The sequence below is a fragment of the Chenopodium album genome, chromosome 22, assembly GCF_948465745.1.
Source record: "Chenopodium album chromosome 22, dcCheAlbu1.1, whole genome shotgun sequence".
NCBI classification, from domain to species: Eukaryota; Viridiplantae; Streptophyta; class Magnoliopsida; order Caryophyllales; family Amaranthaceae; genus Chenopodium; species Chenopodium album.
In genome coordinates, this window is record NC_137855.1 from 36,759,373 (window position 1) to 36,783,847 (window position 24,475).

A 24,475-nucleotide genomic window follows, 5' to 3' on the forward strand; every position below is an offset into this window, starting at 1 on the left:
ACAATTTAGAGATTACTCATATAATGAGTGTTGGAGGTTGCAAGGACCATAAAGCTTTTAAAGCTATGCAGGAATTGCAGCTATAACATCACCAAACTTCTTAACTCCCCAAATATATATTGATATTAAATTTAATGCTCTTCTTAATATATTAATATAAAATGGACCAATAAGAATTTATTTCCTTATGAATATCTGCCCTGCTTTTTTTTTATTTTTTTGTTTTGGAAAGATTTAATAAGCAATGAAATTTATTTACAGCATCAATTTAAATCAGAGATATTTGAAAGTGAAGACAAATTTAGCCTGGTGCAAAATTTTGTTTCTATTTTTAACCTTAAGTTTTATAACTTATTTGTATGGACCACATGCCCTTTTGTCATATGATGCAATTGGTTTTTCAAAATCTTGCTAAGGTTTTGTATTTAATTTCAGTATTTATGAATTTGCAAATGATTCTTTTTCTCTGTCTCTTTCATTATCCTCAGGGATAAGGTGTTTTTCACGTCGCATTAAGAATTACTCTATCTGATCATAAATAATATTGTAAAGTAGTCAAAGTCGTTCTAAAATATGTACAGTAACGTTGAGTTTTTCAATGCTTTAACGTAGGATTAGTACTAAGGAATTTCGGAACAAGTTCACATTTTCTAAGATTGTTCAAGTATTTTGTAATAGCTTGTGATTGCTAATACAAAGTACTTGTATACCCTAGTTAGCTGTTACGAGTGCTACTAATATTGAACAAAGGGAGTATAATTTTCTGTTGGATCTTTCGCAATCTTATTATTTGTAAGAAAAAGACCACATCATGATTCTTTATTGCAAACTATAAGTGACAAAACTGTGTAAGCATCATAACTATCTTTGTTGTACACTAGTATAAAAAATGGAAACAATATATTAGACCAATAACAAACAGAACTCCAGTAAATCAGTAAGTAATTTGTAAAATATTAATGGTTTTTTCTAAGAAGGTAGGTCTCGACTCTCAATGTCTCATTATATTTAGTTTAATCTTAATGAATAAGTTTAATAACTGTAAAATAAATTATGACTTCATTTAGTATTGGTAATTCTGACAAATTATGATTCTAGAATTCTTCTGTTCATTAATTAGAAGGAATCTAGGATGCACGATTTGATCATCATAGTAACTGTATTAGTAGACTAATTCTTCACTTTTGTCATACTTGAGGAGGCAAATTATTAGTAAAAAAATTTTTAGCATAAGTCAATTGTGCTTTGTTGGTTGGTCAAGTACTGTGCTACATATAATTACCTTAATAGGTTTTAATCTGAGGGTCATTTAACTCATGTTCAAGTCGATTTCGGGTCAATTTTAGCTAGGTCATGCTCAATTGTCTTCGAGAAAGACCCTTTAGGCTTTAACTAAGTAAATTTCAAGATGTTCGGTTTGTGTAGTTAGATTTAGATATGCCGTTTCACTATAACTTCATATTGGGTTCCACTCAGCTTAGAGATTGCCTACTCTAACCTATAACTTCATATTGGGTTCCACTCGGCTTAGAGATTGCCTACTCTAATTTAAACCGGGAAAAAAAGGGGGGAAACCGATGAAAACAGTGGCTTGAAAGATCTTCAGCTGTTTGATAGTTTGGGGACTTACTAATGTAATGACCACCTACCAATCCAGTGATATGAAGTTGATATCAGACCCACCTCATAACTAGTGTACAAGTATATCTAACCACTAAGAACATTAAAATTTTGATTCTGGCAAATTATTTACTCTGTACTTTAGTATTTAAATCCTATTTTGTACTTGCAAATTGACAACTTCAATTTTATTTACATTCTACTGTTTTTTTCTTTTAATCAGTATATAAATATCTTCAATTCCCCAAACAAAGATGAGCAATTTCCAGGAGTTTTCTTGGCCTAAACTGATATTGTCCAAGTTTGGATACTTCTTAAAGGCTCTAAAAGATATTCACAAGATCCAGAACAGAGCATAAAACATGCAAACACGCGCACATTGTGCACGTTCTAGACCAATCTAGGTACTCCCCGGTGCCTGAAATAATTTGACGGGTACTCTTAATCTTACATTCATACTACATCACACAGACTGAAAGAAATAGTCTGTGTCAATGTCACATAAGATGAAGTCCCCAAAACTTTCACCAAATGAACATTCAAAGCATCAAACAAGAACACATAAAGGCTAATGCATAAGTGTCATTTTACGCGCAGAGCTGCTAATGTATGTGATTTCACAAAAGATCTGTCAATGAGGCAGTGAAAAAAAATGGACGATTTTAACATCCCTTCGCATTCTCCTACACTTCATACAATGCTTTTAACATCCCTTCACATTCTCCTACACTTCATACAATGCTCTCGATATATCAAGATTATACACCTTATCAAATGGCATTTTTGACACCCAAAAAATAAAAGATGAAATCATCAGTTTCAGGATTTGCAGATTACCACAAAACAAGGTAGTAGAGCCCTAGGATTGAGCAAATACAGCTCCTCAATGCTTGAATATAGACCAACTTTCCCAGCCAACGAATCAAACCCCGTTTGCCCTGCCAATTCCTGCAAGTTTTCCAACGGCCTGTGAACTCTTCCAGCAATCACTCTGCATACAATCAACGCCTTCTTTATCGATGGATCACCATCAATGGATTCGATACCTTCAAACGCCCTTCCACTAGTCGAAGTTGTAAAAACACCAACTCCGCTCTTAATTTCCTTCTTTGTATAGAAACCATGCCTTATGATTCGACAAACACAGCATTTTCCTGAGACACAAAGGCTGGAAGATCCATCGATGCCTAAAGAACAGGCCACAGTAGTCCCATAAAATCTCAGCAACTCATTTCCGTCAGCAATACATCTCGGATGCTTCTTAGGGAGCTTACTGGCTTTAATCTTAACCATTTCCCTATATTCTTCGAACCGTGCTATTGTTTTCTGGGTGTTATGGACTTTCAACACCCTCTCTATTCGACCACAGTGGTTCTCCGACTTCAGCCAGCTTGTTCTGCATATTATTTCCACTATTTTCCTTGAAGAATCACCTTCCACAAGCTCAGTTACTGCAGCAAAACATCATTATTATGTAAAATTCTAAATTAAAGTCTCATCAAAATCCAATTACATTGTTTTGAATCCAAGACATTTATGAAAATTAAGGACAAAACATTCAAATGTACTCATGTAGACTTGGCAAAATTGACTCCTACAAACCAAAACCCAAAATGCACCCAAAACAAATTGACCCAATTGAGACTTATAATCGAAATTGAACCAAATAAACCTGAAATTAATACAGCAAAAAATGGCTAAAACCCAAGTATTACCTGCAATCCAAACGAACTATTTGCCACCTCTAATTGTAAGCTAGCAGTAATGGCGGATTTCGACTCAAATTAATACAGCAAACAGATAGCATTCATAAGCTAGAAATTTAAGTCTATTAAGAAAATACCTGAAATTAAACTAACAGCAAAAGGGAAACTTAATGTACTAAACTAAGCAGAGAAAAAGCAAATTATTTCCAAAAAGAATGTCTAGAAGCTGAAATAAGTAAGCAACCCAAAAAGTGGAAAATCAAATTTAACCACTTTTACACTAAAAAGCAAACTACTTTTGTAAAAAACAATGCAATCAAAAAAACCATCTAAAAACCCTTAATTAACAAACCAAAAAACACTAATTAACAACTTAATTAGAAAATTACCAGCATGATTAGAGAGATGATGAGCTTCAAGTGCATCCCATTTGTTAAACTGCTCTTTACACTTATGACAACTCAATTGAACCGAAGAAGATGAAGATGAACCATTCGAATCGATTTCGAGGGAGAATCTCTTCTTTGAATTCACCCCATTACTACTACCACTTCCATTACCATTATCTCTTTCCAAACTAAAGGACTTTCTTCCATTATTCCTTACAAATGAAGGGTTAGTAGCATTATTATTGCTATTGTTGAAGTAATGCATTATATGGTTTCCTCCGGGACCAGGGGTACCCGGCCTTAGAGTACCCACAAACGAAGACTCTTCACCCCTCTTCGCCTCGTCTTCATGACCACCGGAGACGGTACCGAACCCGGACCCATCAAAGGGACCATACCCAGTAATCTTGAGCTCACACCTAGAATTATTATTACTCAAAATAACTTCATGAGTAATTGGGTTTAAGAATTCACTACTTCCAATAGATCTTGGACTACAACTTGGTGGTTTTTCAATGTGCCTTTTACTTCCACCATGAATTACATCTTTTAGATTTGCAATTGACCTTGAACACCCTGATCTTCCTACTCTTCTTGTTAATATTGAGTTCATTATTTTGTTGTTATTTATATTATTATTATTATTATTATTGTGAACATTTTTTGATGGATCATGCACATCGGACGGCTCAGATTTGCAGTGGAGAGATTTCTTCAATGAGAACCATACATTTGGTTTGCTGTTCTCTTTGCCCTGTTGTTGTTGCTGCTTCTTCTTCCCCTGCTTCCCACCTTCCATTTTTTTTAACTTTCTCTCTCTTACTTCACCTTTCTATCTCTAGAATTTGCTTAATTTCTACCATTTTAAGTTTTAACTAACTAACCCTCAAACAAATAAAATAAAATAAAAAAACCCAAATTTCTTTAATTTGGGATTTGAAAGGTGAAAACGTTTGCAATTAATGCTACTTACACTACCAAATATATAACTCAAAAAAGTTGAAAAAATAAAAAAAAAAGATATTTCTAATTTTATGACAAAAAATTATTCTAACAATGTCTAAAAATTAAAGGGTTTTTTGTTTTTTTTATAATATGTGTAGGTTTTTGGTTTCATGCACATTACAAAATTCTTGAGATGGGTTTTTTTTTCTCTCTCTTAAATTCTGGGTTTTGAATTGGAGGAACATAAAAAGAAAACAAAAAAAAAGGAAAAAAGAGAGAGAATCTAAGAGAGTTGAAAATGGAAGAAAAATGAATGCAGAGGAAAAGAGGAGAAGATGAAGGGAGTGTTGGGAGTAATAAATTAGAAGGTGGTAAATAATTTAATTTTATGGCTTCTTTCTGACAACAGGTAATGTGGGGTGAATTCATATTTAATACTCCTACCTGTTATTTGTTTATGTATAAGACCCGATTGTATTTGGTATTGGACCCGATGTTACAATATGGTCGAAGTTAGAGTGAAGTGGGTTAAACACTTAAAACTCGACTCGACCCGGCCCTATATGGCTATATGCCTATATCCCTATTTTCATATATACTCAGCGTACTAGTATATATTCTTCTAACCAATTGGTTGTTGGTGTAGTGCTGATTGGGACAATACTTGGTAGGTAGGACTCGTGTTCGATCCCCCGCAACAATAATTGGGAGGGGATTGGAACCTAACCACCCAGAACTGATCTCCAAATCCGGATTAGCCCAAAGGGTGAACCGGGTGGAACACCCAAAAAAAAAATATTCATCTATCACAATTTGTTTGCCCCTTTTCTTAATATAATAACATGCTCCCCAATCATCACTACTCAATCCAAGTTTACCCTTAGCGAATAGCTGTTACTCTCTTCGTCCCTAATACAAAGCCTCATTCTTGCATTTATTACTCACATAATAAAGAGAAATGATGGAAAAATGTACCACTAATGCATAATATAAGCTAAGTGACAGGTGGTAAGTATTTTAGAGGAAATATTCAACCTATAAGATGGTACAAAGTACCACTACATATATAATAGTACACAAAAAGTACTATTAAGACAACTTATACTTTAATGGTACATTATACATGCATAATGATACATAATGGGATATTAGACCACTCTAATGGTGAGACTCAACTTTTAGTATTGAAATATAAAATGAGTTACTTTTTTACCTTCAATAGTGATACCTAACCCGGCCACTTCTCAATTTAACAATTCATGTAAAGTCTAACATTCCAATGGTAAGACTCTCTAAAGTATACTAATATCACTTTCAAGTGGCCCACCAAATCCATATTGGAGAGAAAAAAAAAACCTTGAATAAATTACAAAATCTATTACTCTGTATAATGTTGATAAGGGCTCACACATTTTGTCAAATGAGACACAAAGTTGAATATCTAAACTTAGCAACTTTCTTGTGGAGTTGCTAAGTTTAGATACCAACTTGTTGGTATCTTTTGCAAAAAATACTCTCTCTCTCTCTCCTAAAAAACTCACTCAAGTCTCTCCATTGGAGATGGTCTAATAATGTACCCCTATAGAGTCAGTTGTTTTTCAAAAGCTTGTCAAATTTACGTTTTTGCCTTCTTATATGCTTTATAAATGCATAGCACCTATGCGCTGAGATGCACACTTACATATAAAAGTTACAGAGTACTACGGAGTAGTAAAAAACACAAATACACCCTCAACTTGCAATTTTTTTGATTCAATCCTTAATAAAAGCATATTTTGCATATTGGCTAAATAAATAGGAACAAAGGGAGTCACCTTTCTATTCAAAAATTTGGACCCATCAAGGGCTTAACATTAAATCTCATACCCAAATTTAAATTTTTAACTAAAATGTTTTTTGGCTTACCCAAATTCACTTTTTTTTTCGGGTTAGTGGGTCAGGCTGTAATTGCTCACCATAAACTTCTCACATTTTCTTGATTAAGTTAATGTGGCTAGGTATATTTCTCCATCTTTTTGTGGAAGATTCTAGGTGCCTTTCAGACATCTATAAATAGGAGAGCCTTGGAGGTGTTTAGCAATTTAATCCACAATAAGCTTTGTAAGAGTACCCTTAGAGAGAAAGTAAGCCATTAATTAAGTAGGAGAAAATTGTGAGTATTCAACGTATAATGGTGAGAATTATCAATCCATTTTGGGTGAAGAAATCTTGTAATTAGGCCTGTTCACGGATCGGATATCCGATCCAAAATGGGATTTCGGATCGGATGTCCGAAGCTTCGGATATCTAAAATTGATATCCGAATCCGATCCGAAAATTTCGGATATCCGATATCCGATATCCGAAATCATTCGGATCGGATATTTCGGATATCCATTATCCGATAATATTAAAAAGTTGATTATGCTTATCTAATAAATCTCATTAATTATATCAATTTTGTAACATTAAGCCTTCCTGACGTTCCTGTACAATATATATGAGCATTGTAGTCTTATTTTGCAAATTAAATTATCAAAAGACCACCTAAGTTTTAATTTCGGATATTAGTTCGGATATCCGATATCCAATATCCGATACCCGAAAATTTTCGGATATCGGATATCCGAAAATTTGAAAACCAGTATCCGAATCCGTATCCGATATCCGATTTTTCGGATCGGATATCCGATCCGAAATGAAAACTCGGATCGGATATCCTAAAATTCGGATCGGTTGCGGATCGGATTTTCGGATTCTCGGATAGTTTTGTACAGGCCTACTTGTAATCCTACATTTTTGTAGAGATTTTGTCTACAAAATTAAAAGAGAAAATTAAGACACAATTTTCAACCTATTGATAAACCCTTTAACATATACCCAAAAAAATTTCAAACAAAATGAAGAATAAACATATGAAGTAATTTAAGCGAAGAAAATAAGTTCAACCCCTCAATATTATCTAAAATAAAATGGTTCTTCCAGTAATGTAATAAATTCTCATTTTAATGATTTAGTGCAAGAAATGAGCATTAAACTAGTTAACTAGCATTACAAGCTTGATTTAGTTTAATATTTCAATATATACCCAAATTATACATTTCATAAATTGATCAAGGGAGGGTGTATCAAGAGATAAGAGATAGAACACAACATCTCAATCAATCAAGACCATAATCACACACAATCACTAGTAGAAAAAAACATTTGGCCACCGGTTCAAAACCCCCTATGCCACCGGTTTTGAACCGGTGGGCATTTGGGGGGTGGCAATAGTCTTATGCAAAGCCACCGGTTCAAAACTGGTGGCAAAAACAAGTATGGCCATCGGTTAACCGGTGGCAATAAGTTTTCCCGGTTTTTTTTATGGGGTTATTGGCACCGGTTCCTCTTCAAAACCGGTGCCAATAATGGCTAAAAAAAATTAAAAAAAAATTTTTTTTTTTGCATTTTTTCACTTAAATTGATAAATAAACACTAACATATATATAAAGTTACATATTTTCATTAAAAAATGCTGTAATATTACAATTTTTGTCTAAAAAATTAAAATAAAATACAAGGTAAAAAAAATATGCAGCTACACAGTAGCAGAAGTGCAGAACAGCAGCAGCAGGCCAGCAGCAGCAGCGCATATAAGGAGCAGCAGGCCAGCAGCAGCAGCGCATATAAGGAGCAGCACGCCAGCACAGAAGCGGAACACCAACACAGAAGCATCCCCATATCTTAGTTAAACAAATTTTTGCATTATTCCTACATGATCTTCTGAAATCCACAAGAGAAGAATATTATCGGTATCAGCTTTTTCAGTGACTTTGAAGCGCCAAAACTCAAAACATATAATACAGTATGTCAGTATATGAGCAAAGCAACTACTGGCTTAAGGATATTAATCAAAAAAGTCTTTATGTAAAATCCTAGACAAGTAGACATGCATAGCTCCTAAACATTTACATATTTTATATACAAGTATGAGACTATGACTCTATGAATATTGCTTTTGTCCATCTCATACACTTCCAAAAGAAAATTGCAATTCATCATTCAAGAGGCAAGAAATTGAATTTTACCAGTATGCTTTGTGGCTACAGGTAAGTGAACTAGGTACAGATCCATATAATTAAGTCGAAGTTGCTTCAAACTCTCTTTGCACGCTTCATGTACATGTCCATGGTCAGAGCTCCACAGCTGCAATAGGATTATACATGATAAGTGAGTGTAAATGTCATCTGATGATCAAAGTTCCTCCCAAAATAAGAAATTTTGTCCTCACTTAACCTTAGTGGTTATGAAAAGATCCTCCCTTTTGACAAGCCCAACTTGAATTGCTTCAGCAAGTGCCTCCCCAACCTCAGCTTCATTTTGGTAAAAAGCTACAAGAATACTTAATAGTCATTTTGAAACAAGAAACAAAACCATAATCACACAACAGCATCATCTGGTCAGAAGCTCAAATTGAGGGGTGATCAGAATAGTCAGTTTGTAAAATCCTTTTTTTTTTTTAATCATATCTCATCTACTCTTTAAATTCAAACAATCAATCATAGATTCCAGTTCATGAGCAATGCCTAGCAAAGTGGTGCAGTGGTGCACAGCTAAGTGCCTTAGTACATTATGGTCTCAGACCAAGCTTGAGCTTGACACGAGCTCACTAAATTCGGATTTTGACCGAGCTGATTTGGTAGCTAGCAATCAGGCAAGGGTTATTATCAGTCCTATACAAACAACTTGCACAGAAACAAATATTTCCCAAAGTGTAACAATGGACATACACATGCACAATTGAATCAGAAATAGACTAAAACATAATTTCTTTTTAAATAGCTGCCAATCATGACATGTTATAGCAATGTAAAAACTCCTGTAAAAGATTATCACTAGGCAGTAGTAAGCAAAACAGCACAGCAAATTTCTCTTTAAAAATTATTTTCACGAGAAGACGTCAGTCAAAAACTATCTATACAGCATTTACATAGATTCACACAAATTACAATTGAGTCATACCGGCTTACCCTATTACAATGAGTGTAGTTGAATTGGATATGAGAAATATTTTTTCCTTTCAAAGGTTAGACATATACAGAATAAAAGGGCAATTAAATAAGAAAATTGTCGCATTCAAGTTGTTCTTTTTGTATTTTTTTTTTGAGGTAAAAGCATTCAAATAGTTCTTAAATACCTCTCTAGATGTCTTTATAATGGTGAAGGGATTCGATCTCATGTTTTTAAGTTTTATCCCTTTTTTATCAACTAAATTAGTTGATTGTCCACGTGACCACATTAGTTGTCACTAATCACATTATCCGAAAACTTTCAACCCTTTATAGGAGTAATGACATGATTTTACATGAGTGCCCTTTATATATAATGGATGCGTTGATTTATCATATTCTTCTTAGTGGTGATGCACTAATGATAAAGCCAATCATAGAAAATAATAATAACAAAAGCAGCCATCACAACCAAATTTAGAATTAATAAAAACCTGTTGTGGTACTCGTGTAAATCTACGTATTACTGAAGGGTATCTTCATGTTTTGTAAATTAGACATGTCTTTGTAGTGCTCACCATCACAGACCACCGCGGAAGCCGCCTTGGGGTTTTGACGGCCGGATTCTTGTATCACCTTTAATATGTCATAAAACTCGTCAAACACCTTACTATTATTACTATTAGTATTGTAAACATCCATCGTAAAAAAATTTCCTTGACAAATTTTTAATTCGTCTCTCAAATTTAATTGATTATTTTCTTTCAAATCAATGTTTCTCTCGTAAACTAAGACAAGCTAATAAAAGACAAGCTAATCACATATACTTATAAGTGAGGAACTGACCTAAGTTTATACACAGTAGCTTGATCATCACGGAAAAATCCAACATAAGTGCAATTTTACAAACCTGAAGTAAAGACTAAATTTAGGGGCTTTTTCCTCCAATAGTTGAAAATTATATTTAAATAACTACTTTACGCTATTAAGAATGGAATCAATGATGTATTAGCTAGGTTGTAAAAAAATTACTCCATAATTTACCATGTTTTCAATTCATTATACCGAACATCTACATTAAAACTTTGCAAAGTATTAACAATTAATATGTAATTAATTAATGTGAGAGGAATGTAGTGGACTATTGAGCATTTGTATGTAGCATGGGACAAACTCAAATCAAATAAACGACTTAAAAAGAACAATGGAATAGAATCAAAGGACGAATACAGTAATATATGCAACATACACTAAGGTCCAAAGTCATTGGACCAGAATAATCAGAAATTAACAATGAAAAAAAAAACAAAAATGAAACTAAACCATACAAAGATAGATCTTTAGCAAACGAGCAATCAAAAAACGAATCGCAATCAGAAATCACAATCAACATCAAAAGCATCATCCATCACTTCTCCAAGAACAAGTCCACCCATTGCCCCTCCTAACAGACCAGCTCCCAATCCCATTCCCATTCCACCACCCTCAATTAACACACTAAGAACAAAGAAGTGGAATAGCATATAATTTGAGCAAAAATGATGCATCTATGAAGCTTGAGAAATAAACATATACGTAGTACATAAATTCAAATGCTGGAAGATAGAGCTAAACTCAGAAATTACCAGAAGCAACCATTGCTTTAGGACCCAACTCTTCAAAAAACTCAGCTTCTGAACCCTTTTCAAGGACAGTGTGACAATACCTCTGAAACAAGAAGTAAACAAATGCTTTCCCATTAATACAATTAATCTGATTATCCAAATCCCTATAAAAACTAAATTATGTGATTCATACCACGATTTAGATATTCAAGGTCGAGGCAGAACAGCCCCCACAGCCACCACGCCTAACCAACTAACCCGCCTTAACCCACCACATGCACCACCTAAACCCACCACATGCACCACCTAGACCCACCAGATCCACCACCTTAACCCAAACACACAACCTTAACCCACCCCAAACCGAACCCACACACCAGACTGACCACCTTGACCCACCCTAAGTCCCAAACCCACACACCAAACCGACCACCTTAACCCACCCCAACTCGAAACCACCTTAACCAACCTAACCCAAACCCACCCAACTAACCAAAATTATCACCTAAACCCACCTAATCCGAACCCAAACACCTTAAACCACCCAACAAACCCAGATCTATCACTCATCTTATTAGACACCCAGAAAAACCCAGAAACCCTAGATCTCGATTGATAGAATCAAAACATATAACACCAATAAAATTAGGGGAAAACACGAAAAATCAAAATCGATTAATCAAAAGTGCACAATTAAAAGGAAATAATAGAATATACTTGGTTTCTGGGGTTCGCCATCTTCAAATTAGGAGAATAGAATCGTCGTCAAATTCGCCAAAGGAAGAGGAGGTGGAAGAGCAAGGAGAAGACGCCATTGATGAGAAACAATGGAGGTTAGTGAAGGTAATAAAAATGGTGCAGAGAGAGAAAGAGAGTAGTGGTTTGATCTGGTTTTGCCATTGAGGAGAGAGGAGAGAGGAGAGACTGAGAAAGAGGACGAGAAGGAAAGAGAAAGAAAGAAGAGGGGAAAGAGGGAGAAATAAGAGGGTAGGGCCGCAGGATTTAGGTTTAACACAGCTAAATCCCACCGGTTTGAACCGGTGGCCTTTAACACATATGCCACCGGTTTGGTTTGAACCGGTGGCAATTTAAAAAAGCCTATTCCCGCCCATATTTTCCCCACCGGTTTTTAAAAACCGGTGGGCATGGCTCGGTGTCTTTTTGTATTTTTCTACTAGTAAATTTATCAATGGACACAAAATCTGATTTAGTTAGGATTAATTAAATTAGTGAGAATAAATTGATTTCGACGGTGTTTGGTTAGGATTCATCAAAGATAAGGGAATACTCTTTACCCTTTCTTGTTGTCATATTTTGCAACTGACTTCCACATAAAGTGGAATTAAACAAACAATCCTTGATTCACAGTTAAGAATCTACCATGGAATTGAGTGACTATGACTCCAACTTCTACGAAACCAATGAGGATTACTCCGTTGACAAGGCCAATACAAACTACACCATCTTAGACGATGCCAAGATTCGACGTCGACAAGATGACCAAGTCTCTCAAATCTCTTCACTCTTTTCACTATCCAATGATCAATTAATCACTACGTACTCAAATATCACAAATGATTGCACTCTAAATCGGTGGATTGAAATTGATAGGTAGTATTTGTTTATGATCAAACAATGACGTGAGCCAATACTAGAATCGATCCCAGAATGAATTTCCTGGAACCAGGAGGGAAGCTCTAACCACTTTAGCTATCTCTCACTCTCTGAATAAAACTTATATACTAGTAATTGAAAATAATTTATTTTGCTCATTTGAATTTTATTTTACCTAAAACGTTCACAATTCTCTTTTGAAAACTTTTTTTTCTCTACATTCGCACATTTGGTTTGTGGAAGCCTACACAAATCTACTACACAACAATTTTTTCTCTAATTTTTTCCTTCTTTGACTTCTGTGTAAAGCCTACAAGGGGCAAAGAAAGAAAACGGGACAATGAAAGTAGTTTTCATTTTCGTGCATATATGATTTTTAGTCAAACCATCACTTATGGGTTTTAAAAAAACTAAAAAAATGTTTAAATGATTTATCAAATTGGAGGGACAAATCAGTATGTAATTGATTGAAATACAACAATTAGAGGGTGTTCAAACAGAGCACTAATGATACATACAAGTAGATTATGAAATCAAAATGCAGTGATAAGTAGTTGTTTGACAAATAGTGCTCGATGAACACCAAATGCAGCGTTGGTAGAGTAAAATGTGAGGATGGACTGAATATAACCCTATAACAAAACATATGATATAGCTTGCACTGTTGCACATAATGCATTCGCTCACACGTTAATTCGAACATTCAGAAGTGCGTATATGCACATACTCAGCAAGCAATTTATGACTTCATATCTACCTTTGCTAGGTAAAAAAATCGTGTCTCATGAAAGCCATAGCAACGACATTGACATTAATGATGATGAGCTTGTTTTTAAGATTAGATTGTAAGGGCCTTACTTTTAAGGTTGGAACCACGCCCCAACAATTATGTAATGAATTATATATTTGCAATTTAATTAGCCATTTGAACAATTTTTATCATGATTTGAATATGTACATAAACCATGTATGTATATAGTAAGTATTGATATTGTCGAATCCATATGTACATGATACTTTCCTAAGATGACAGCTGCGATTTTGAAATTCTAACTAATAGTAATAATTATGTTACTGATTGACTTGTTGTTACATATTCTCCCTTGTGTGCACTAGAATCAGCGTTGGGGCAGTACAAGAGTACCTGGGCTACTGGGCATCAAAAGACTAGACACTCAATTAACCAAGAAAAACAAAATTAAATAATGAAGCAAAAAAATCTAAGTACTCATTTGAGGATAATAGTGAGAGGGCTTCTCTTGGCCCAAATCAAACTATTAAAGTATCTATTGTGCGAAAACTGCCTTGCCATTTCACATTGACAAACATGATACACGTACAATATAAACTCGTTGAGCCTGGGATATTGGTTTGAACGTTTTGATGAAGCAAGGGCGCGATTCTATGCACAGAGTATAAATTGGTGGAACGTAACCCCCCTTGGAAAAGCAATGTTGTCCTCTGTTAAACTCAAGAATATTGTGGAGAAAACGGCTTAACCTTTGTATTGATAAAACTCACATATATATACACAATACATAACTTGCCTAAAACTCCTACCAAGATAAACTTAACATAAATACAATATTAACAAATATAACAAACCAAACGCTAATACTCCCCCTCAAGTTGGAGCATGTAAATCACGAATGTCCAACTTGCGTAAGAGAAAACCAAACTGCTGACGTCCAAGAGCCTTGGTGAGAATATCTGCCAACTGATGACCTGTCGGAACATATGAGGTAGAAATATTACCGTTTATCAACTCATCACGGACAAAATGACAGTCTACCTCAATATGCTTCGTACGTTCATGAAACACCGGATTCTTGGCTATATGCAAAGCCGACTGATTATCACAAAACAACTGCATAGGCTTTGAATGCTTAACACCAAGAACAAACAACAACATCTTCAACCATTTCAACTCACGAGAAGTGAGAGACATAGACCTGTATTCGGCTTCAGAAGAGGATGTGGCTACAGTAGGCTGTTTCTTAGTCTTCCAAGAAACAGGGGAACGACCTAAGAAAACAAAATAACCTGACAAGGAACGCCGACTCAACGGGCATGCCGCCCAATCACTATCACAAAACGCCGTCAAGCGTAAATCCGTCGTAGGTCGCAACAAAATACCTTGTCCCGGACTACCCTTAAGATAACGCAAGACACAAATGGCCGCATCCCAATGAGAAACCTGTGGAACACTCAAAAACTGTGCCAAAACATGCACTGAATAACTCAACTCCGGTCGAGTGACCGACAAGTAAACCAAACGACCAACCAAACGACGATACTGTTCCGGATGAGCGAACGGCTCACCGGAAGCATGTGCAAGACGATGATTTTGCTCCATAGGAGTATCAATGGGTTTACAACCCAACATTCCTGCCTCAGTCAAAATATCTAGAGCATACTTTCGTTGAGAAAGAAAGATGCCCTCGGGGCTCCGAGCAACCTCAATGCCTAAGAAATACTTAAGAAAACCCAAATCCTTCATATAGAAGCATTTGCTCAAATAGGCTTTAAAACGAACAATAGCATCATGAGAAGAGCCTGCAATGATCAAGTCATCAACATATACAAGAACATGCAAAGAGACACTGCCCTGTACATAGCTAAATAGAGAGTAATCAGCATATGAGTTTTTAAACCCAAAACCTCGCAGAGCACTTGACAGTTTTGAAAACCACTGTCTTGGGGCTTGTTTCAAGCCATATAAAGCTTTCTCCAACCTACAAACTTTGCCAGGTGTCGGAGTACCGTACCCTGGAGGAAACTGCATATATACTTCTTCATCCAAATCACCATGAAGAAATGCATTATGAACATCCATCTGATGTAACTCCCAATTCAAAGACACAGCAATAGCTAACAGGATACGTACCGTAGTCATCTTTGCAACTGGAGCGAACGTCTCATTATAATCAATACCTTCAACCTGACGGTTGCCATAAACAACCAAACGAGCCTTGAGACGTTCCACCTTGGATTTGTCAGTGTACTTGATTTTATACACCCAACCACTACCAATAGCCCTCTTGCCATGAGGAAGATCCACAACGGTCCAAGTGCCATTGCGTTCTAGAGCATCAATCTTATCTTGCATAGCCTTACGCCAACCGACGTCTTTAACCGCCTCTTTGAATGAAGACGGTTCCTTTCCCTTAGTGATCGTTGCCAGAAAACACCTGTGTCTGTTAGAAAAACGATTATATTCAACATGACAAGCTATAGGGAAAGGTTTACCTGAGGAATGTGATTGAGGAGGGACGACAGTTGATGTAGATGGGTCTATATTTTCAGTGATGATAGTCTGAGTGACATAATTCCGATGCCACGAAGGAGGGCGTTTTTCACGATGACCGCGACCCAAATTCTCCGACGAACTCCCCCTCAAAAATTCCGGATTTATAAAAATATTCTCCCCGTTCAAATCTTGCTCAACAATAGAACTCGTTCGCTCGTCACCACTTAAATCACCACGAGACGGCGAACCACCACCAACGGCCACCACGGGTTGCCGGGGAACCACCACGGGCTGCACAGCCAAGTCGGGCTGGTGGGGGGACTGCCCAGCCGTGGCTGGCTGGGGCTGGCAGCCTGGCAGTTGCTGCTGCTGCCCAGCCGTGGCTGGCTGTGGCTGGCAGCCCTGCTGCTGCAGGAGTCTGCTGCCAGCGGCCGATGGAAAGCCATCGGGCTGGGCAGAAGGTTGGCGAGGCTGCCCAGCCTTGCTGCCAGCGGCCGATGGGTTTCCATCGTGCCTGGCAGGCTGCTGGTATGGGTACTGCTGCCCACTGCCAGCGTGCAATGGGGGGGCTTGAGCAGGCTGGGCCGCAGCCTGGCTGTGGCTGGGCGGCTGCTGCCGCGGCTGGGCTGCGGACCCGGCTGTTTCGGCCGCGGCTCCTCCCCCTTGCACATCAAAAAAACCACCTGAAAATTCGGTATTGTCATCCCAAATCGGCGGATTCGCGAAATACTTTTCCCACAATAATCTCCGTTCATCCGGAAGTGACTCAAGATATGGAAATTTATCCTCAAAAAAATGGACATCCCGACTCACAAAAAACTCATTCGTCTCTAGATCATAAAGGCGCCAACCCTTTTTTCCGTGAGGATAACCAACAAACATGCAACGCCGACTTCGAGAATCAAACTTGTCCTTAACTTGAGGATGATTAGCAGCATAAGCAAGACAACCAAAAACCCGCAGACTATCATAAGAAGGAGTTTGACCAAATAAAAGCTCATGGGGGGTTTTACCATTCAGAACCGGAGTAGGAGTGCGATTAATAAGATGCACCGCAGTCATAACACACTCACCCCAAAAGTACTTCGGTAACTTTGCTTGAAACCGAAGAGCACAAGCCACATTCAAAATGTGACGATGTTTACGCTCAACTCTACCATTATGTTGAGCCGTATCAACACATGACGTTTGATGCAAGATGCCTTTCTTAGCAAAGAAAGAACCCAAACTAATAAACTCCTGACCATTATCACTACGAACCATCTTAACCTTACGGCCAAACTGAGTTTTAGCCATAGCACAAAACTCACGAACCAACTGAGAAGCTTCATATTTACCAACCATTAAAAACACCCAAGTAGAACGCGAAAAATCATCAACAATGGTAAGAAAATACCGAGCATCACAACTAGACAAAATCTTATTCGGACCCCAAATATCACAATGTATCAAATCAAATATATCAGATGCTCTATTCGTACTCAAAGGAAAAGAGTTGCGGGGTTGCTTCCCCATAAAACAAATATCACAATCAAACGAACAACCAGTTGAACTATTATGAGCATGAGTAGTACAAGAAACTCCCGGAAGAGAACTAACCACTTGCATCGATGGATGACCAAGACGTTTGTGCCATAACAAACTTGCATCCGAAATTACACCCTTTTTTCCGATGGCAACAAAAAATCTTCGACGTATATGGGCTTTTTCGAGTTACCACTTTGTTTGCCTGAGGATTCCGAGCACGAACCGGACGGAAAATATAGACCCCATCACACTGCTCCCCCGCTCCAATCAGGTTCCTCAAACTGCGGTCCTGAATAATGCATAGCTTGTCAGTGAACATAACAGAATAAGGCTGTTTTTCTAACAATTGAGACACGGACAACAAGTTGCATTTAAGAGCAGGAACATAAAGAATATTATGAAGAGTTAAATTATCAGACAGAATAACTCTCCCTTCTTTGGTAGCAGTAGTGCTCTTTCCATTAGGCAAACCAACAGGAGACGAAATATCAGATAAATCTGTAAATAAATCAATATTACCAGACATGTGATTGGAAGCTCCAGTATCAATGAGCCAATCGACAGAATTATAGGTGCGAATAGACGAAGAACTCGAGCACTGAAGGACAGATAAAAGTTCTTTCCATTGCTCATCAGTGATAGTAGGAACACTCCTACGATCTGCGTCAGTAAGACGCTCAAATATACGATTAGATTGAGCCCCCATTGAAAGAGAACACTAGGCCAATCAAAAAAATAAACCAGCCAACCACACGCACCAAAAGAAAAGTAGACCACCAAACTAGCTCAAACAACAAACGTAAATAAGAGCTATGAAACCAACCAATAAATAATGGACAAGCACGAAGTCCAAAATATATAAACACAGGAGCAAAAGAAATCCAACTTGCACCCACCAAAGAAATGAGAACAATAAAGAATAAAGAGGTAGTAATGCACGTACCACAAGAATAAGAATCCCCTTAATTCAATAAATAGCACTAGCAACTTCTTCCCTTTAAAAAAAATAAATACCAACCTCAAGGAAGAAGATCACAGCAACCAAAAACAATGAGCACAAAGCCACACAAACTGAACCAACAGAGGCAGCAACACGCACACAAGAGCACTACACACCCCACACTACAAGCACGCACAAGCGCACCTCAAGCCGACTAAACAAACCAATGAGCACCACCACACTAGCAGCAGCACACCCACTGCCTAGCAACAACAAGACAGCAGCACCAACAACACACGAGCCGAACAGCAACGTACCACACTGGCAGCACCAAGCTCAAACCAAACCGAAACAACCAACGCAAACAAGTGCAACACACACTTAAATTAAACCAAACCAAATAAGAGGACAAAAAAATAGGGCAAATAAGCTCCGTAAATTCGACCTAACCAAAACAGCAAGAAGTGATGAAGAGTACCACAGCAGCACGCACACAGGCACGCACCACATGACCACAACGCAGCACACCAACAGGTGCACCAAACCGAACCACGAAACAAAATTCAAGCAATCGAAACAGAAATTAGGGAAAAAGGAACCCTAATTCCAACCACTACTAAAAATTGGCCAAATTGCGACCGGCGCAAACGGTCGCAAAAAGTAGTGAAAACGGTCGCAATACATAATTGCGACCGTCAACGGTGGCAACAAGGCGGTCGTTATTATGATGGTCGCAAAAAAAATAATATTACGACCGTTTGACGGTCGCAGATTTTTAACGGCCGTTTTACCTATTTTCAACGACCGTTAAAAAAACGGTCGCGAATATTAAAAATTGCGACCGCCTAATGAAACGGTCGCAAATATTGAATTTAGCGACCGCCATAAGCCGTCGCTAAAAGTATTTAAAAAAACAAAAAAAAAAAGAAAAAGACCCACCCACCCACCCTTAACCCAGATCCACCGTACCCAAACCAGAACCCACCTAAACCACGCACCACCACTACCCTTCTTAAACAACCACTACCCGCCTCCGCCACCCTCTACCCACCATCACCTTTGCCCACCTTCAACCACCAATACCCACCACCACCTACCCAACTTTAACCCAGAAAAACAGAAAAAGAAAAAAAAAATCACCTACATAATTTTGAACAAAACAAAAATGAAATAAAACATCATCAAACAATCTATGAAATTCGAACAAACAAAGAACAAATTCGAACAAATAAAATGCACAAAAATTATATAAAAAAAAATCAAACAAAAATTAAATAAAAAAAATCGCCCAAAAATGCACAAAAATTAAACCAAAAAACGAACAAAAATTAAGTAAAAAAATCGCCCAAAAATTATACCCAAAAAAAAAATTTAACCCACAACAATTAAACCCACAATTCGAACAAAAAATTCGACAAAAAAATCAAACAAAAAAATCTATGAAATTCGAACAAATATAGAACAAATTCGAACAAAATTATGAAAAACTCGAAATAAAACAAAAATCAAGGGAATTCGAACAGAAATGCAATTAAAAATCGATAACAAAATCAAACAAACATGGAAATTCGAACGAAAAACGAACTTCAACCAAAAAATTCGAAAATAAACAAAATTTTCAGAAAAATAAACATACCTTTCATAATATATCTTCCTCTTTAGGTTTATATGGTCAAATTCGACCAAGAAAACTCCAGATCTGAAATTTTTAAGGTCGAATTTGACCATGAAAAACCATAACTCGTTTGTTGAAGAAATCCGAATACCATAATTTGTTTGTCAAAGAAAATACGTACACCAAAACTACAACTCTGAAAAAAATGAAGAAGATAAAGAGAATGAAGATGGAGGGGCGTGAGAGTGAACAAAAATGGAGAAAGAGAAGAAAGAGATAGAGGAGCGTGAGAAAGAGAAGTAAGAAAGAAAGAGCAGGAGAGAGAAAAGAAAGAGGAGGGGTGATCGGCGTGTGGGAGTTTGAAGTAGATTAGGGTTTGTGAATAAGGTATGCTTTTATACCGTATTTTTTTAATTAAAAAAAGGATCTTTTACGACCGTCTCTTTGACATTTACGACCGTCTCAGAGACGGTCGCAGATTTTGACATTTACGACCGTCTCTTTGACGGTCGCAGATTATGACGTTTACGACCGTCAGAGACGGTCGCGGATTTTGACATTTACGACCGTCTCTTTGACGGTCGCAGATTATGATGTTTACGACCGTCAGAGACGGTCGCAGATTTTGACATTTACGACCGTCTCTTTGACGGTCGCAGATTATGACATTTTACGACCGTCTTTGACGGTCGCAAACGATTTATTTTAATTTGGAATTATTTTTAATTGTTCAAACATCCTAGCGACCGTCTAAAAGGCTAAAAACGGTCGTAAAACGGTCGCAAATTTGCGACCGTTGTCAAAGCAGTCGTAATATTGCGACCGCATAAAAAACGGTCGCAAAATATGAATTTTGCGACCGTTTTTTCGGACGGTCGTAAAAAAACGGTCGCAATTTAGCCGAATTTTAGTAGTGAACAATGATGATTGTAAAAAAAATCAAGAAAAATTGAAGCCCTAACCTCACAAATTTGCGGAATAAACAATTAAGCGGAAGAACAAACCAAGATCGTAAAAAAAATTCTCTAGAAATTAGAGAGGCCTGAAACCATGTTAAACTCAAGAATATTGTGGAGAAAACGGTTTAACCTTTGTATTGATAAAACTCACATATATATACATAATACATAACTTGCCTAAAACTCCTACCAAGATAAACTTAACATAAATACAATATTAACAAATATAACAAACCAAACGCTAATATCCTCATAAGTTTTGGTACATATAGGTTCCACTGCAACTTCATGGATGACATGAAAACAATTACTGCTTGAGTAGTGCTCGATATGCCTACTGGGAGGATCATCTTGGACGATCTTAACATGTTATGTTTCGTAGAATGGTGCGGGTATTAACTACTTATTATAAAATTGCATTAGTCTTTCAGAAATGGGGTGGTGGCGCAGTTGGCTAGCGCGTAGGTCTCATAGCTTCTGAGTAATCCTGAGGTCGAGAGTTCGAGCCTCTCTCACCCCAAATACTTTTTGTTCATTTAGAATTTACCAATATACCAAAGTATAATACTACTCCCTTGTTTTATCTTAAATTTTTATTATTCTTTACAAAAATTGAGATATGTTTTACGGAATAATTTAAAGCAAAAATAAAGTAGTAATTGTAGATTTAAGATTTTACTTTATACTCGTTAGTCGTTAGTTGATGACTATAATAGTTGTCTATGTTAGTTGATGATCTTATTCTCACAAGGAATGATGAGAATAAAATATAAGGTTTGAAAGCTCATATTGATATGGTGTTTAGTAACAAAAATTTGGGGAAGTTCGGCTATTTTCTTAGTATTGAAATTGGTTACTTAAAGGATGGAATTTGCTTGACTCAGAGAGTGCTTATAAAAAAGCTTATGAAAGATGCATGGGTTCTAGATGGAAGAACAAAGTTAATTTTTTCCTGTCAATATAAAGTTACATGTTGTAGAGGACGAATTATATGAAAATCTAAGCAAATATATGTGCCTCATGAAAAATTGAATTTTCTCGCTCACACAATACCATATTTATCATACAATGTTCAACATCTAGGTCAACTTTTACAGGAACCAAGGATGCCTCACTATAAAGCTTTACTTCACACTTTGAGATATGTTTATTCTACAATGGGGCAAGACGTTTTACTGAATACAATGGAGCAGAAAAATTAACTCTACAAGCATACTCACATTTATGTTTGGACAATATGAGATAATTTCAGGCTATATTTTGGTCTTAGGGAAGTCGCCAATCAGCTAGACATCAAAGAAACAAGATATAATTTATAAGAGTTCTTTAGAAGTAAATTATAGAGCAATATCTACAACTGCTAGTAATGTAATAACATGGCGAGTAAGGTTGTTGATAGAGCTATGTGTGCAAAATCTCAAGTTTGTGATGTTATCGTGTTACAATGTACCATTCACATTACTAGGGATGAAAGAAGTATTTAAAAACAAAGAATATAAAATACATACTCAAAAATTAAATTGAAATCATCCAAACAAAATAAATACTGACATCAGCACTCCAGCAAATCCTTTAATTTTAGGCGCTGGCGCTCAAAAATCAAAATCCCAAAAATACATCGTACGGAGTTTAAAAAACCACCAAAGGCGGAAAAAAAAAAAAAAAAGCATCTCTGAGTAAATCTGGGTTACTCCCACAACCGTCGATCTAAAAAACAATCCAACGGCAAACAACCCCGATCCGTGTGCTTTACTCTGATTGGCTGAGATTCAAAAACCCAAAACCAAACCTCTATATAAACACAACAACCCCAACCAGCTCCCAAACATCCTTCATTTTCTCTCTCTAAAATCCTCATTTTCTCTCTCTAAAATCCTCATCTTCTTCCTCCTCAACTTTCTCTCACTAGAAAAAAATTCTCAGAAGCTTCAAAAATGGCAGGAAGAGGTAAAACCCTAGGTTCCGGCGCAGCGAAGAAGGCAACTTCTAGAAGCAGTAAGGCTGGTTTGCAGTTTCCTGTTGGTCGTATTGCGAGGTTTTTGAAAGCCGGGAAGTACGCCGAGCGTGTTGGTGCCGGAGCTCCGGTTTATCTTGCTGCTGTTCTTGAGTACCTTGCTGCTGAGGTATTTTCATTTTCCTTTTTTGATTTTCAAGTTTTGCTGAATTTGTGTGTTTTTGATGTTTTTGGTGAATCTAGGGTTTTGATTTGGTGAAATCTTTTTGTAATTGAAGTTGTTCTGGTTGATTCTCGATTCTCGATGCTTCTTCTATGATCTTTGAATTAGTTGAAAGTTTTATGAATTGTTAGAATTCTGTGTAAATCTGGAGTTGCAATGGTTTACATTTCTCATTAAAAGCTTAAATTTTACCTTTATTGGGTTAATGATTTCAAAGCATTTTTGTCGAATGTTTCATTGATTAAGCATGTTTTGAATTGCTACTTGAGATTTGTTGATGGTTGAACAATTGCTAATTATTATGTTGAATTGGTTGGTGTAGGTTTTGGAATTGGCAGGAAATGCAGCAAGAGACAACAAGAAAACCCGAATTGTGCCAAGACACATTCAATTGGCAGTAAGGAACGACGAGGAGCTGAGCAAATTGCTCGGAGATGTCACAATTGCCAATGGTGGTGTGATGCCCAACATTCACAACCTCCTTCTCCCAAAGAAGGCCGGTAGCAACAAGCCTACTGATGATGACAATTAAGAATGAAGAATTTGAATTCGATGATCATATGAAAGATGGGATCCCAATCATCTCAGTTGGGAACCCGAAAAATTGTTGTCTTTGTTGGTCTTTGGATTAGATTCTTAGGGTTGTAGGGGATTAGGGTTTTGCTTCATTTTGTTGTTACTTTGGGTTATGGTTAATGGTAGTTTGGGTTAATTTTAATTATAATATTAGGGGGGCTTTGGATAGATTTTACTTCTCTAATGTGTATAATGTTCATGTTTCATGATCTTGACAATTTGAATGAAAAAACAGTGAAATTTGTGGAAATATTTGTGTTAATTTTGACCTTAAGTTTGGTTGATAATATAGCATTTGAAAAGGAAGAGTTTAGTAGATGAATGAGCCAAATTTATGTTTTCCATTTTTAACATCAATCTAATTTGAACATAATGCTGAATTTGAAAATTTTAATGGTACATTTACTACATTAGTTCTATGTCTTACAGTAAAACTAGTGCAACATTTCTCTAAATTTAAGTTAACTTTGCTTTTGTTACTCTTCAATTTCATGTTCTTTTATGTTGTACTGTATGAGTATTAAGCATCGCATGTTGGTATTCAATACTGTCTTTGATTACGAACAATAAAGCAACAATTTTA

At 36.7% G+C, this 24,475-nt stretch overlaps 2 protein-coding genes, 1 long non-coding RNA gene and 1 other non-coding gene across 11 annotated transcripts; 2 read left to right on the forward strand and 2 right to left on the reverse strand.

The window, feature by feature from the left end:
- Positions 1 to 2,260: 2,260 nt before the first annotated feature.
- LOC145605263 (uncharacterized) lies at positions 2,261 to 4,985 on the reverse strand. The gene is made up of 2 exons (XM_081661312.1): positions 3,716 to 4,985; positions 2,261 to 3,071 (listed from the first exon to the last, which is right to left on the reverse strand). Exons 1-2 carry the CDS (start codon positions 4,512 to 4,514, stop codon positions 2,440 to 2,442), a joined length of 1,431 nt encoding a protein of 476 aa, XP_081517438.1. The 5' UTR covers positions 4,515 to 4,985; the 3' UTR covers positions 2,261 to 2,439.
- A 3,139-nt stretch (positions 4,986 to 8,124) lies between these two features.
- Positions 8,125 to 12,140, reverse strand: LOC145605597 (uncharacterized). Of its 8 annotated transcripts, none has more exons than XR_014105114.1 (7): positions 11,952 to 12,140; positions 11,256 to 11,337; positions 10,477 to 10,540; positions 10,209 to 10,266; positions 8,918 to 9,012; positions 8,710 to 8,827; positions 8,125 to 8,404 (listed from the first exon to the last, which is right to left on the reverse strand). It is a non-coding gene; the product is annotated as an uncharacterized LOC145605597 (long non-coding RNA). The 8 variants fall into 8 exon arrangements; XR_014105109.1 differs by having other exon boundaries at positions 10,125 to 10,266; XR_014105113.1 differs by lacking the exon at positions 11,952 to 12,140 and adding an exon at positions 11,428 to 11,600 and having other exon boundaries at positions 10,125 to 10,266.
- A 9,434-nt stretch (positions 12,141 to 21,574) lies between these two features.
- Positions 21,575 to 21,659, forward strand: TRNAM-CAU (transfer RNA methionine (anticodon CAU)). The gene is given in 2 exon segments: positions 21,575 to 21,612; positions 21,624 to 21,659. It is a non-coding gene; the product is annotated as a tRNA-Met (tRNA).
- Positions 21,660 to 23,000: 1,341 nt separating this feature from the next.
- On the forward strand, positions 23,001 to 24,142 carry LOC145603558 (putative histone H2A.3). The gene is made up of 2 exons (XM_081659482.1): positions 23,001 to 23,262; positions 23,639 to 24,142. The coding sequence occupies exons 1-2, from the start codon at positions 23,074 to 23,076 to the stop codon at positions 23,846 to 23,848; spliced, it is 399 nt and encodes a 132-aa protein (XP_081515608.1). The 5' UTR covers positions 23,001 to 23,073; the 3' UTR covers positions 23,849 to 24,142.
- The last annotated feature ends 333 nt before the right edge of the window (positions 24,143 to 24,475 follow it).

What these genes read in the sequence shown, in the direction of transcription:
- LOC145605263 (XM_081661312.1), bottom strand. Translation starts at nt 4,514, where the DNA reads ATGGAAGGTGGGAAGCAGGGGAAGAAGAAGCAGCAACAACAACAGGGC. An exon ending in TCATCTCTCTAATCATGCTG is followed by an intron (nt 3,072 to 3,715) that starts GTAATTTTCTAA and finishes GTTTTGCTGCAG; the next exon opens with TAACTGAGCTTGTGGAAGGT.
- LOC145603558 (XM_081659482.1), top strand. Translation starts at nt 23,074, where the DNA reads ATGGCAGGAAGAGGTAAAACCCTAGGTTCCGGCGCAGCGAAGAAGGCA. An exon ending in TTGAGTACCTTGCTGCTGAG is followed by an intron (nt 23,263 to 23,638) that starts GTATTTTCATTT and finishes TGGTTGGTGTAG; the next exon opens with GTTTTGGAATTGGCAGGAAA.